At 36.9% G+C, this 14,477-nt stretch overlaps 1 protein-coding gene across 2 annotated transcripts in view; it reads left to right on the top strand.

The window, feature by feature from the left end:
- LRBA (LPS responsive beige-like anchor protein) overlaps positions 1 to 14,477 on the top strand; it is a 368,385-nt gene that overhangs the window by 123,748 nt on the left and 230,160 nt on the right. For both annotated transcript variants that reach the window (XM_058024236.1, XM_058024237.1), the window contains one exon: positions 5,981 to 6,089. In XM_058024236.1, the coding sequence (XP_057880219.1) occupies positions 5,981 to 6,089 (109 nt within the window). The remainder of the gene's footprint in view (positions 1 to 5,980; positions 6,090 to 14,477) is intronic.

Below are 14,477 nucleotides of genomic sequence, written 5' to 3'. Positions count from 1 at the left end.
GTCACTCTCAAGGAATGAATGTTGGAGGGTTGTGTTGCCATAGGAGCAACTACTGTGATGGAAAAACAGTTAGAAAAATACAGCTATTAATGAAAAAATGGATGATAACTGTCAGACTTTGTGCATAATTGACCAAAAAAGGCTCTGGAGAAAAATGATAAATGCAGTCTGGTCCAAAGTAGAATTGATTACTGCTAGTCTGCTCCCCGTGCTGCAGCCTCCTTGTCCTGAGATTCTAATGACAGAACCTCCACCTCAGTCTTGTTTCATAAGAAAAAAAGACATGGTTTCCACATTTCCTTCCTTTTCGATTTTTAACAACCATTTCTGTTTAGGTGGTACGTTTTGTAAAAGAGATTTTTGATGATTTATTTTCTGAGTCTTGAGGTTATTGTTTTGGTTTGTTTAAAAAAAAGGAAAAGCAGCTTTGTTAATGTGTGAATTTGAATACATAAGATCATTAGGCTAGACTTAAAATAGCATTTTAAATGTGCTGAAAGTTAGGAATTGTAGCCTGAATGTGTGCCAGAGCTGGATAAGTTGACTTGGGTGGGGTTCTTGATGCTACCTAATTTTTTTGTGTGCATGTGTGTGTACTAAGCTATACTGTGGTGGACACAACAATTTGAAAAACCAATTCTTTATTTCACTGAGTTTTGAAGGGTATTTATGTTGCAAAGGTAGGTTTTGCTTGTGAAAATACATAATTAATTTGTTGGGTCTATGAAAAAGGAAATTCATTAACCACTTTTGGGCACCTGGGAGTTCTGAAATGTTTTTTTTTAATATGGAAAGTTTTTGATAACATCTGCATTCTAAAAACTAAATTATTGCAAGTGTAACAAGAAGGTATTCGTGCTGTGTTGTGTGCATGTTCTGTGCTATTGCCACCGCATGGGACATTTTCAGAAATCACCTCCCAACAGTACTGTGCAGTGGCTTTGAAATGTGCACACAACGGTTTTCAGTGGGCTCTGCCATGTCCTAAGAGGCTCTCCTAGATAGAAAATATTTGATTTTCCCTCAGCTACCTTTTAAAACTCCTGTTTCATTAAATGCTAGTGTGTGTCCAAGTCAGCATTTTGGGGAGTCTGCACAGCTTTGGGGTGCCTTTTTTTTTCTTTTTTTTTTTTTCGTCTCCCGTTTTAGGTCAACAAATTTGTTCAAACTTTAGTCTTTAGGACTTTATGGACTAACAATATTCTTTGAGAATTCAGTAGAGTATCTGTAAAGTACAGAATCTATGTTCCACAAAGCAATTGTAAAATGCCCTTGCAACAGTAATTCCACTACTTAGCACATTGAACAGTCAGATCCCGTAAAAGTCCACCTATATCCATGTAGAACATATCCCCTTTTGAAGTCAGAGAATCTCCTACATGCCAGGTTTATGAGGAAGGAGTGCACGTAGGAGAGGTCACCTTGCTTGGCTGTCTCAGAGTTCTCTGTTGTGGAGCACATGGAACTTACAGTCTCTCCCCACAGTAGTTTGTGATAGATTTGTGCCTAAATGTTGCCAATGTCACCTAAGAACCTTTTTTCATACTTTGACTAAAACCGATAATTGTTAGACATCAGTAATAGTAATCCAGAATTTCTCAATCTCTCACTTACTCTTGCTTTGCACATTTCTGTTTATATTTTTGTCTCTTGTACTTCTTAATTTTTCCTTGTTATAAGGAGCAGCTTTTTTACTTTGTCATCTAAGCCTTCAGCAGCCAGAAATTGGAGGAGGAGTTTTAGTTCTGTATCTCATAGTTTTCCAGCATAACAATGAAAATCAGTCTATCTCATGTATTTGGCTAGAACTCCTTCTCTCAGTGGTTCAGCACTTCATTCCTGACCCAGCCAAATATGCAAGTATATATTTAACTTCCAGCATGGAATCCATCCCCTTGCTTGTTTTTACTAGGGTGCTCATCTTTTCAAAGTTTAGCACATGTTTTAAAATATTTCAGTGTGGAAAAAAAGTGCTTGGGAAGAAAAGTTTGTCTGAGACCTTGAATCTGCTGTGCACTGCAAGCAGAAGAGTAGCCCCAGTACCCAGAGTGTTTGCACTCATAAATAATCATGTCCAACTTCTACAAAATGTGTCCATCCACACTCCATCCACATTCCTCTTGAATTAAGTTCAGGAAAATAATAATTCAATAGCATGTCATAAATAAGAACAAACAAGAAGAGAATCTGTCAGGATGGTGGAGTGTAAATCAGCACATTCAACACCAATTTGGTGTTTAATAGTACTGAAAAAAATCAGCAGGTATATGAGATAATATAAGGCAAGCGTGGTCCGTGGACCTTCATATGGGGATTACGAAGCATCAGCAAGAAGGAAACGATTAGACTTGAGTTTATCTTCAAGCTTGGGTGTGCATACTTTGAAAAAGACAAAAAAGTCAATCTGTTTACTCAAAGAAAGGAAAAGCTGTCATTTTGCTGTAAAAAAAAGAAAGTATTTAATGTGTTTCAGATGAAATTTTTGTTTAACTGGTTACTAATGTAATCTAGTTGCTGGGGAAGAAAAATCAGGATGAAAGTACAAAAACGTTAAGGGAATTTTTGTCTTTGTTTTAATTGACAGTAATTTCCTTATTATAAAACTATTTTATGGGAGAATATGGTGTAAAATATATTTTTGGTTTGGCACAGTTGGCCCAGAGAAGCTGCAGATGCTCCATCCCTGGAAGTGTTCAAGGCCAGGCTGGATGCGGCTCTGAGCAATCTGGTCTAGTGGAAGGTGTCCCTGCCCGTGGCATGGGCTTGGAGATGATCCTTAAGGTCCCTTCCAACTGAAACCAATTTATGATTCTATAAGATTCAAGCCTTATTAAAAAAAACCCAACAAACCAGAAACAAAAAAGCACCAAAAAACTCCCCACAAACAAACAAAAACAAAGAGCATTTTTCTGGAAGCTCTCCTGTAGTGTGAACAGAATGTACAGACTTGATGGAGGAAATGAAATTGTTTTCAGGAAGACATTCATGATCAATTTGTATGGGAGGCCAAGGCAGGAACCAGAAAGAACCATTATGATCCTTTAAATCCGTGAAGTGCCACTTACTGGCTTAGTGAGGAGAATCAGGTGTTTCTAAACATTTTTTTCTTAAGAAAGCCTTTGTTTCTCAGAGTTACCTGATCTAGATAATTAAGTTTATAGGCTCTCCCTCATATACAAAATGTTTTGTCTGTGGTTTGGAGTAGAGCTAATTCTTCAGCAAGAGTCAGAATCCTGTCCTTGCTTCCGCACTGGTCTGCTCACCTGGAAACAATTGTTTTATTGACAGCACTGAGCTACACTTAACAAATTTCTGTTCAACATTTTGTTTTCCTTAAATGGAAAACTAGCAGCTGCCAAGGTTCCCAAAATTTGTCTTTAGTAGGTGATTAGAATTTAATTTTAAGCATATTACCAGACGTGTGTTCATTTATACAGGAACTGTGAGCTCATATTTGCTTTGATTTTTATTGATGGCTACAGACTCCTCTATTATATCATGCCATCATTATATTTATGTAAGGATATATATATATTTCTTTTGCAAAGTTCCATACTTAAGTGGTAAACTCAAAATAGAAATCTGTGTGGTATGCCTTGTATGTGGATACTGTTTTCATAAAGGAACTCCACACTGCCCTAGATGATAATGCAACTTGAATTGTTTGTTATGAGAAAGCTAATCTGAGCATATGCAGTGTTTGGAAAAGGTTGAACTGGAAAGAAAGATTAAATTTTAAAGTTCTTGAATGTAAGAAAAAAAAAAAAGAAGAAAAGAAAAATCTTGTCTCAGTTTCATCTACCTGGCCTACCCCTGTGTGGAGTATCATAGAGAAAGTGAGGCAAGTGTGTGGGGTTAGTAAGGAGAGCTGAGGGTGACAGAAGAAACCACTGATCCATAGGAGACCAAGCTCTTCCTGGAACCTGAAGTGTATTTGCTTTCACTAGGTACATCTCTGCTCTTTTTGGACAGTGTTGTTCCTGTGTGAGGGAATGTCATTCTTTGCTTTGTCTGGAACACATCCATCCTTTCTGGACATGCATAGCAGGAGCTGGGCTCCTTACCAGTTATCTACCATGTTTGGTAGATAAAAAAGGAAACCATGTTGTAAAGTGTTAAGACAATTATTATACTGGGTGATTTCATAAACAAGTGAAAGAAAAGTGCGACTCAGAGTGTATAATTAGATTAAAAGTAGACCTTTTAGAGGACAGCTGTTACTTTTCAAAGTCAGGTCAAGCTAGCAGAGGATATTGGTATTGACAAACTCAGGGAAAGTAATGGAATACTGTCCAACTGTGTTACATGCAACTTGTAATATGTAGTACGTGAGCATTTGTGATCCCCTTAATTTTTTTAACAGTTCTTAGTTCAATAAAAAAGAGTTTATTTAAAGGCTTATGTGTGAGATTTGAGTGTGCTACTGGATATCATGGAGAAAGAGACAAACACTTGGAATCTGCCCAGGCTATTGCTTGTACAGTTCCTTGTTGCTGGTTTGTCACTAATGCATGCAGATAAATTGGCAGAATTGCATGTTTGTTGCCCAACAGCTGCATCTATTCTAACAGTAAGTAAAAACAGAAAAAAAAAGAAAGAAGGGAGCTTGTAATGTGGTTTCAAACTAGTGACTTTTGCACGAGCCTCCCCAAACAGAAGGAGAAATCACATCTAAAACAGTGAATTGTGCATATTTCTTAGTTCAAGACTTCATCCATGGGGAGAGACTAATCCACCAACTTGGCTGGTTCCTGAGCTTGTGGCCTCATGTGGCTGCTGTGCTGCACATTTCTGGAATGAGAGGGGCAGTGAGCAAAGAGCTTCAGGTGTTGTTCTGCCTCCGAATTTCTTCTCATGGGAGCAGGCATGTGCCTGCAAGTCTCCTGCAAGTGTGGAATTCTGAAAGCATAGGAAAAGAGACAGCAAAGCATCACTCTTCCAAACATACAGTAAGAGACAGGTGGATCCTTATTTCAGATAAATAAGTTATTTGGGTTAAAATTAACATTGGATGCATTAGAAGACATCCTGAATAATAAATCCTGTGGTTGTAAAGAAAGCCTTTCAATGCACTCTGAACTTGTTGAAATGTACTTTAGTTTATATGTGCAAGGAAAGCAAGTGATTTTACATTCTGCTACTCTTTTTTCTACAACTGGAAACCTTACAAAAAAGATTTAATAACAGATATTTTTAAGATTTAATCCACAGAGCATGTAATGGATTTATCTGGTGTTTCTTTGAGTGATCCTATGGAAATATGCACCTTCTAAAACAGTGTGACTCATGTATAGCCAGTTTCAACTTTATGAATCCCAATGTAACTAATTAAAAAGGAAATGTTTTTAGTAACAATATGTGAACTCTGAGAATAATTGGGCTGTAATTCAATCTGTCAGCTCTGCTACCATTCATAAACTCAGGGTTTATGAAGGCCTCAGAAATCTCAGTTTGAGTTACAGCTTTATTCTGTACATAACCTGTAACAATGTATATCTTAGCATTTCATTTGTGAGACAGAATGTTTTATAATCCTGAAAATATTACTGAAATGTATACTTACCGTAAAATTTCAATCTTCCATTTGGAGGGAAAACTGTATTGCATTGCATTTCTTTTAATTTAGACTTAACATCAATTATGTCAGAGCTTTAACTGTGCATGTTTATATGCAAAAACTGCTTACTTTATATGGTGGTGGATGTGAAAGATTTTTTTTTTATATGTCTCTATTTCAGGTAAAACAAATGACTAGCTGGAGTGTTTACATTTTATTTAATATTTACTTTGGTTTACTATAGAAATACTATTTTACTAATTGCCAGAAAATTACCCCCAACCTTATTTAATACTGTTTTTGAGGACAATAAAGTTAGTCATAGGAGCCCAACATATTTGCATATATATACACTGTATTTCCAGATTTTTATGTTTGGACTTCATTCTCTTAATGCATTTCTTAAATCTTCTCTGTCCTCAGGTTGCTGAGTCAAACCATGAAGGAGCATCTGGTACGAGTGGCTAATGAAGCAGAATTTATCCTGAGCAGACAGAGGGCAGAGGATATTAACCGCCATGCTGAATTTGAGGTAAGAAAGGAAATCTTGTTCCAAAAAGCAAAAGACAAAAGCATGACCATCCCACTGTGTATAAGGATTCCAGGCTGTGATATGGGCTTTGCAGGTCTCAGGGTTCCACTCTGAATGGTGCTTTGCAGTTATAAGGTGATTTGATAAGTTTGCTGCTAACTTTGATGGCAAAACAGGCTGAGCAGAGCAGCTCAGAACTTGCTGAAATCTGCGCACCATAGATTGCAGGGGAAAGAATTTTATCATACCAATGCTGCTCTTTTCCATTTAGCAAATATCACTGTATGTGCTAAGGCTGCTTAGCATCACAGTCAAGATACAGGTCTGAAAAAAACCACTTTGCTGAAGATAAGTGGTAACAGGCTGTGAAGTGAAAAATGAGAAATTACTTTCTTTTATCGTTTTGTATCATCTGCTATTTAACTAATCCCTCTCTAAACCCATTCTCCCTGTGTTTTACATGCCTCAGTGTGGTTTAGTTATGTTTTCATATTTTCACCCCACTTAAGGGAATCTAAAGCGAAATGATGGTCTCTGTTTTTGTAATAAACTTGTATTACTTCAAATATAAATACAAGCCTGTTTTCTGAGTCACTTTGGTCATACCTCCAATTTAGGGTCTTGGTTACATTATATATCAGCTTTCCTTGTGCTTTAATTAATGGATAAATGAAAATGAAGCCTCGATTCACTAATATTCTACTTAAAGAGTACTTTGTCTTTCTTCTGACATGTGATATTACTTGTGGTTTTGTTTTTAAAATGAAGCATTAAGAGATTGAAGGCACATTTGTGTTTAACATATTTCTAAACTGTTTTCCTCTTAAATCTTTACTTGAAAAAATACTCCCCAAAGATGAAAGCATATTTGTCTTAGACAGTGCTTATGTTCTAAAGGTCATCTGCGTTGGCCCCGGGATTCAAGCTGTGCGTTGTCTAATAACATATCTGCACTTCATCTAGAGCTGGTTACCCCCTCCTGCAAACAGAGATGTTGGAAGGTATCTACAGTACCGTTCTGCAATGGTGAAATAGCAGGCATGTTTCATTTATTACATCAAGGCTTTGGCGACAGTCCTGTGGAGATGAAAAGTGCATCCTTTTGCTCCATTGCCTGATAATCATTGGACTGGGACATGCTTGACATCTTTTGCTCTGGATTTATGCAGAAGCTCCATGCATGACATGGTGTTATTGATTAGATGAGCAGCCCACTTTTTCCCTTCAGATGCAAAGTATGTGCAAAGAGTGAGGTGTGTGTATAGGAAACGTGAGAGAAATGAAGGGTTCTCTCATATAAATACAGGCTCTCTGTGAATACAGTTGTTCAGTGACAGCTGCACTCTTAGCCCTAGTTCAGCCTCAAGATACCTTTTATGGTGTCTGGAAGAAATTTAAACAGAGCATCAACTTACATTTTTAATATAGCTCTGAGTTCTGCTGTGACAAGTCTCTAGGATGAAAGTTGGCTGATATTTTAAGCTGATGCTGGTTTGAATCTGTCCTGTCTCAGCAGTGGTGGCTCAAGAGGTTTAACTTATCAGGTGGAACTTAAATGGAAAATGGTGTACTCAAATATCAGTGGTCTGTTTATCCAGTTTAGTTTTGTTCCTGTGTTGGAAAGACTTTGAGCCAGCATGACTTCCACAGGTGTAGAAACTAAGGATATACAACTATTGGATTCTACCAAACGTGTAAAGAACCTGATGTCTGTGGCAGACTTCAGTCACTGTTGTGTTCCTTTGTGGAAAGAGGAACCATTAGTCATATCCATCTGAGTGTGCAGGTAACAATCAGAAATCATGTTAACAATCAGAAATTCTGGTGTTCCATGTTCCATCCATGTATTAAGATGTGATGGCTGAAGAAAGTGAGCAGTGATTCTATAAGATTTAGCCCAGGAAAATTATGTATGTGAAAATGTGGGTTTGATCACATTTAAAAGTGTTTTGTGCTTCTGGAAATTACTACTTGCAGGGTTTTTTTTAAGAAATGGTTGGGATGGGCATGTTTGGTTCAGATCAGAAGAAAGTTTTGCCCTCTGAGTGATATGGAGAAAGGAGATGAGACTGGTTGAGGAGAGATAAAGGCCCTCAGATGAGAAATAAGGAAAGAACTCTTACCCTTCTTTTTTTTTCTTTTTTTAATTCAGACTTGTAAGTCAGGTGTTTCATATTGCATATGAAATAATCCATGTTAACATTGGGTCAGCAAAAATCCAACCCCCAATTTTCTTTTCAAAGATCTTAAGGATTTTTACTGCTATCTGATTGTAATTCTCCATTTCTAAAAGTCATGATGAAGATGAGCCTTGCCATATCTGAGTCAGATTTTGAAGAGATTTGCTCTATATTGCAAGGACAGTTTAAAAGTAAAAGCCCAATTTTCTTTTATTTTAAAACTGAAGTCTGGTATTTGGGGCACATAGAGACAGGAGAAGGCAATGGGAAATTTAGGCAAGCTTCATAATGGAGCTCTCTAGTTATGTGTAATTGTATATATTCAGTTAAAAATGGGATAAGGATGGTCATTTTAAGGGGAAGGAAAAGCCTAGGAAAATAGGTAATACAGGAAAAGCACTGCTGTGCTGAAAACTGCATCTTAGAAATGTTATGCAAACAATTATTTGACTGGTGATAGTTTAAAAGTTGTATGGGTGCCACTCCTGTTTGGTTTTTAATTCATTGCCCGTACAGGAGAGATGTTTTCCTTCCAGAAGTGCTTTGAGAAATGCCCACCTGTCAATTTTTTCCCATCCAGGAGGAGACAGAGAAGCAGCAGTAAATGCAGCATGTATGAACTTTGCTGTGTAAGCTCTGGTTGGGCTTTGCTCTGTCTCTGTGTGGTGGGGCCCTGCATTGGCAAGAACATGGAGAGGAACCCTTTCCATGTGGTGGGATGATCAAAAACATGGGAAGAGTCTCTTAAGCAAGGATATTTTTGGGTTTTGTTTTCTTTTTTTTGGTCTTGTTGTTCCATTTTTGCTGTAACTTTGGATATGCAGTAAATCTCAAGTGCCTCAGTGGGACAGATTTAAACTGATGGAAATAGAAAAAAATATTTTCTATTCTACATGTGTCTTCCCATGCCAGTTTTCTCTCTTTCTGGAACTTAAGTCTTTTCACTGCTACCTGTATAAGGAGTAGTTCCATATAACCTTAAATTTTCTCCGTTGTCCTTTGCGTTTATATGTACATTTCTTAGGTATTTTTCAAATCTCACCCTTGTTGTTTGACAGAGTTGAAAATCCTGAAGAGGCACCCCTTTTTGATAGCTTCATGCTGCCACCCAGGTTTTTTTCTAGAAATGACCTTGAAAAATGTGGTGATTGTCACTGTGTCTTAGATTATCTGTGCAGACTGCTGTGGAGTCAGGCCTATGGGAATAATTTGATTTGGTGCGAGGAGGGGGGAATTTTGTACTCTAATTGACTTTATTTTATAATTTATGGCAGAAGTGCCCATTGCCTTGGCTATGCCTCCTGTCTTCTGTAAATCTCTTGATGTACTTCTGGGTGAATATACATATTTATAGAATTCTAAATAAGTAAACCTGCAAGGTTTTTAGGCATGGACTGTTCCGTCTTTCATCTTTCTAGTGAAGCTTTGGTTTGCTCTTGGATGGATTTAGGCAAAATTCTGTGATACCAAGTCTCAGTGCTTGAGTATTTTTGATGACTCTTCCAGGAGCATGGTTTCTTTTTTTGCTGTTTGTGTTTTGTCTTGGTTTTGGTGTTTTGGGCTTTTTTGCATGGAAGAATCACATGAAAAGTTAGGAAAATGGAGGAAAATGTGCAATACATAATTATTCATTATGTTGTGTGTCGAAGAGCAGTGGAGAGTGCCACACAATAATTTTCAGGAAACTTTCTATAATGGCTGGACAAAGATTCTTCATTCTTAGGAAAACAAACCCCTTGGTACTCTTTCCCTTAAATGTTACTGCTCCTCTAATTGGCAGAATAACCTGCCTCCCCAAAGTGTCATTTTTGAGAGATTGTGTGGTGTCATCCCCTTGAATTTTGGTCTTATTTTTTTTCAAACTCTTGTCATCCATAGAAATAGAAAGTGCTGGCATTCTTGTTATTGGCTGTTTCTGTTGATTAACTGAGAATTTCACATGACTTTTCTTTGCATTTGTTATAAATCATGCTAGGCAGCTAACTTCTCTGCATGATTTCTCTTCAATAATTAAATCTAGCATTTCCAGCTGCTGTAAAATTTGTTGCCCTTTTGTGTTCAGTTATGTTTTTTCATGCGGAAGACTTGGACTTCCTCACAGTTTTAATTCTTATTCAGTGTCAATTTACAGGCTGTGGTGATAAACAGAATGTTTTACTTCATGGCTCCTGCTGGGGAATGAATCTTCAAACTGGTATTGCCTTGACAGAGGTAGGATGCAAGGCTAGGCAAGCATTCCAGTAGTGACTGAATGGAGCTTTTTGCTTTCTGTTCCTTGGCAGAAGGCAAAATCCAGTGCCTCCCTTGATGCATAATCTTCTGTGTTCCAGATCTGTTCCCTTTTGGTGCACTAAGCATTAAATTTCGAAATATGTTATTTGTATCAGAGGAAGTCACTGAAAGTGACTGCGTGTCAATTCTGGCAGAATACCTGTAAGTCAAAGGGAATGTTTGAGAGCCCTTGAAAGAATTATGGAAAGGTATTTGAGGTTTTTGTAGTTTCTGTATATGATTGTTGCTTCTGTATCTAATAAGAAGTTGCTGTGGGAAACGTTTCAATACTTGACTGGATCCCTATTTTCCATAGTTTACTGGTGGTTTTAACAAAAGCTCCTTTGTTATAGAACCTGTGCATCAAAAAATCCTTCTGTGGCTCTTAGAACATCCTTTTATATTAAGTGTTTTTCAGCACGCTTAATAGTAATGTCCTTATTTATTAAAACAAAAGATATTGTAGTGATTTCAGTGGGAATTCTCTCTTTTAGAGTGAGTCAGCTGTGCTGGTTCTCCACAGAGCACATGGAGATGAAGGATAGTGCAAGCTGCAGGAATACGCCCAAAAGTTGTTGTCATTAAGACTGAAAAAATGTAATGGGGCAACATGAAGGAAGCTAGATGTTCCCTCATGGAAAAACTAGGCTTTACACATATTGTTATGAATGGGCTTGACTCTTTCAAATTTAAATTTTAAATAAATGCTGCCCTTTGCATTGGGACGTTTAGGTGTTACAGCACCATCTGTCTGTCAGTAGTAGGAAGAAAAAAATTGACTTTATTTCTAAACATATTTTAGAGGTATTATAAATGCTTCAAAGGCATTTACAAAATGCTGAGCAGAGGAGAATATTTTTTTTTTCATGGGAGGATTAACCAGTTTTGTTCTGCTGTGATATGTTGGCAAGTCCCAGACTAAGAGATTAAATTTTTTTTATTCCTGAGGCGGCAATTTTTGTGATTCTCATGTAAAATGAAGGAGACTAAGTGTAGTTTGAAAAAAAAATATCCAGGAAGGTTATGCACAGTGTTTTATAATGTTTGAGATTTCAATTTATTCTGTCCTTTCTCACTTCTTTTACATGTTTAACACATCTACTTATCTTTTTCTTCCTGTGAATGATAAACTTCTTTTTTAAAACTGTTTATCCCCTCTCATAAGTACTGTTACAGATTATTGTATTCACTAGAAATTACCAGTAAGCTTAAATAATCTATTCTCTGTAGGTCTTTGAATTTATGTTTTTCTATAGGAATACATCTGAACTCCATCATAAGATGTTCCTATCTGCCCTGCCTCATCCTGCTTTTGTTTAAATATATTTTTGGCATTCAGACTTGATGAGCTTGATCCTTCTTGTCTGTGTCTTGAGTGGCTTGTTGAAAGAAATTTAATGAAGCCTGACTTCCTTTACAAAGGCAATGATGGCTCTTGCCAGTGTGTTTATTCCTTTGTTTGCTTTTTGCTTTAAACACAGCTCCAAGTTTGCCTTTTAGAAATTTCAGACTTATTGCCATGTTGCTCCCAGCAGTCCTCCAGAGTCCATTTGGCATCTTTCTTTCCTCTGGCACTGAGGCAGTTTGAACAAGAGCAATGCAGCTGGTGGCTGTGCTCATCCCTGAGTTTTTCTGGATCACCTGAGTGGGCACTGCCTGCTCTCAGCAGTTGTTCTTGTCCCAGTTTTCTTTTATAGCATTTCTGTTCTGCGGTGGTCATGTGTTCCAGGAGAGCTTTTTACCCTTTGATCTTCTATTAGCTCTACAGAGACACCTTAATGGGCTTCCTCCTCCTGATTTGTTTGAAAAATAATTTAATGCTGCCTTTTATGGCTTTATGCAATTGTTCCTCCATCTCTTTTGACCTGATTCATTCTGGTTTTAAAGCTATCATGCTGTAGTTAACATATTTTTCTGTTTTCCTTTTCTGGGGAGACTTACTGAAGAATTCTAATTTCTTTCTACAGCTTAACCATTCTAGCTTTTTGTTTGTTTTTAAAAAAACCCCTTCTTTTGGATGGAATATGTTTCCTTTGAACCCTTAATATTGTATCTTTTTATACAGGTTTTGTGTTGTCTATTAAAACGTTTTCCGTGTTTTTCTGCATCTTTTTATATTTATAATATGAAAATTAGCCCAGCCTGGTAAGAAATTTCTTGCTTCAAATGAGATGTTCCCATCAGAAATGTTGTTGTTCTCACCTATTCATGAAAAATAAATCTGTATTGTTTACCTTATTTATTATTCATGTACAGATTTTTATGGTACCTCATGCCAGGTAATGATTCTTAAATAATCTGGACTGAAATAATACAGTGTAAACAGAATGCAATTTTCTAGCACTAACAAAGCAAATATCCTGTTTGTGTTTGATTGGATATTTTATACTAAAATATAACTTATTTTACAGAGATAACTTGTATTCCTTATGTACCATTTTAAGAACAACGTTAGGAATTGTTCAGCTTTGAAGAAAAAGCACTGGTGACAGTGCACATCTCTCCTATGCGTTTTATTGTAACTCAGTTTGATCTAAATGAGAAACACGTTGCGTTAAAATGATTCTGATATTGGAGCTGACAAGGTCACAGAAGATCTTCAGGGTTCTGAAGGTTATTTCTCAGTATTTCAAGTGTTAAGTTGGACTTAAATACTCTGCTCAGTTGTAAACTTGAGCTTATTCTTATTTTCATTTAGCATTATTTCTTTGCTGTTATGCGTTTATTGTCTTTGGGCTTCACTGTCAAGCCTATTACCCTGTGTCAAAGTGTGCATTCTTAAGGAAGAGCTAATTGAAAGATGCAGTAACACTCTCCCAGAAAATACTCCCACTCTTCTGCAATTTGAAGTGATGCTTGAGTTGTGAAATGCCTTTTCCCTGGTAGTGAGTCAGGTTGGATGAGGAGACATCCAACAGTATGAGGATCACAAACAGCATTTCCTAGAGCACCTTCTGTTCATTACACTGTTGTAATTAATAGAATGAAGCTGTTGCTGATAATGGCTGATGACTACACTCAATGCTTACAGTTGGGACGCTGACTCCAACAAGTGTAATGAAGGATTAATTCTAATAACTGCCAAATTATGGCAAAAAGGAGCAAAGATAAAGGTGAACACACTGGAGATGATTTTATATCTAAAATTAGATTATTTTCTGTGTTTTATTATCTAAGGTGAAGTTCCTGTGCTGTGTCATTATTATGATGACTTGGTCTTCAAGCTTCCCCTCCAGTTCCTCACATCTCCTTTGTGACTGAATGGTTCTGAGTAGCTGAGTGTCAGCAAGGAACTCTCTCAATTCATTATTCACTCATTCTGCAGACTGTTTTTACATATATGTTGCAGAGCCTGAAACAAGCTGACAGGAATTGTATAATTAATGTTAGTTTGACCAGTTCTTATCTCATATTATCTCGCCTCTCCTTCTGGAATTAGCTCTACTGATTCTTGTCAAATACCCTTTCTTTGGCTGCTTCATCTTTTACTGTGCTTTTGTGGTGTTGGTCTAGTTAAGTCATGATACCTTCTCAAAATGTGACTTTTTAAGTGAAAGTAGCTTGTTTATTTGAGGGGAGGATTTGTGCTTACTGATGTTTTAAGAACTTAAATGAAAAAAAAGAAATTAGAGTATTCTTCTGTTGGTGTTATTTCCTGATTTCACACTTCCACAGAAGGTGAAAATATAAATATCAGAACCATTCAGAAAAAAGTGTTAATTACAGCATGATAATTTAGTTTCTGTTTTGCCTACAGGAACTCAAACCTGCAATTTTTTTTTCTATTGAAGCAGACTAGGGAATCGAAGATTTTTTAATAGCATTAACTTTCAGATGAAATGTTTTTTAACCAGTCTTTATAATTCCAGAATTAGTGGAAACATTTATATATTTAAGATTCTTCCATCAAGGCACAGGGAAGCGAATTATTGAAAAG

Source organism: Melospiza georgiana, chromosome 5 (genome assembly GCF_028018845.1).
Source record: "Melospiza georgiana isolate bMelGeo1 chromosome 5, bMelGeo1.pri, whole genome shotgun sequence".
Classification (NCBI taxonomy): Eukaryota; Metazoa; Chordata; class Aves; order Passeriformes; family Passerellidae; genus Melospiza; species Melospiza georgiana.
The sequence above is the reverse complement of the archived record's forward strand: the minus strand, read 5'-3'. Positions and strand labels throughout refer to the sequence as shown.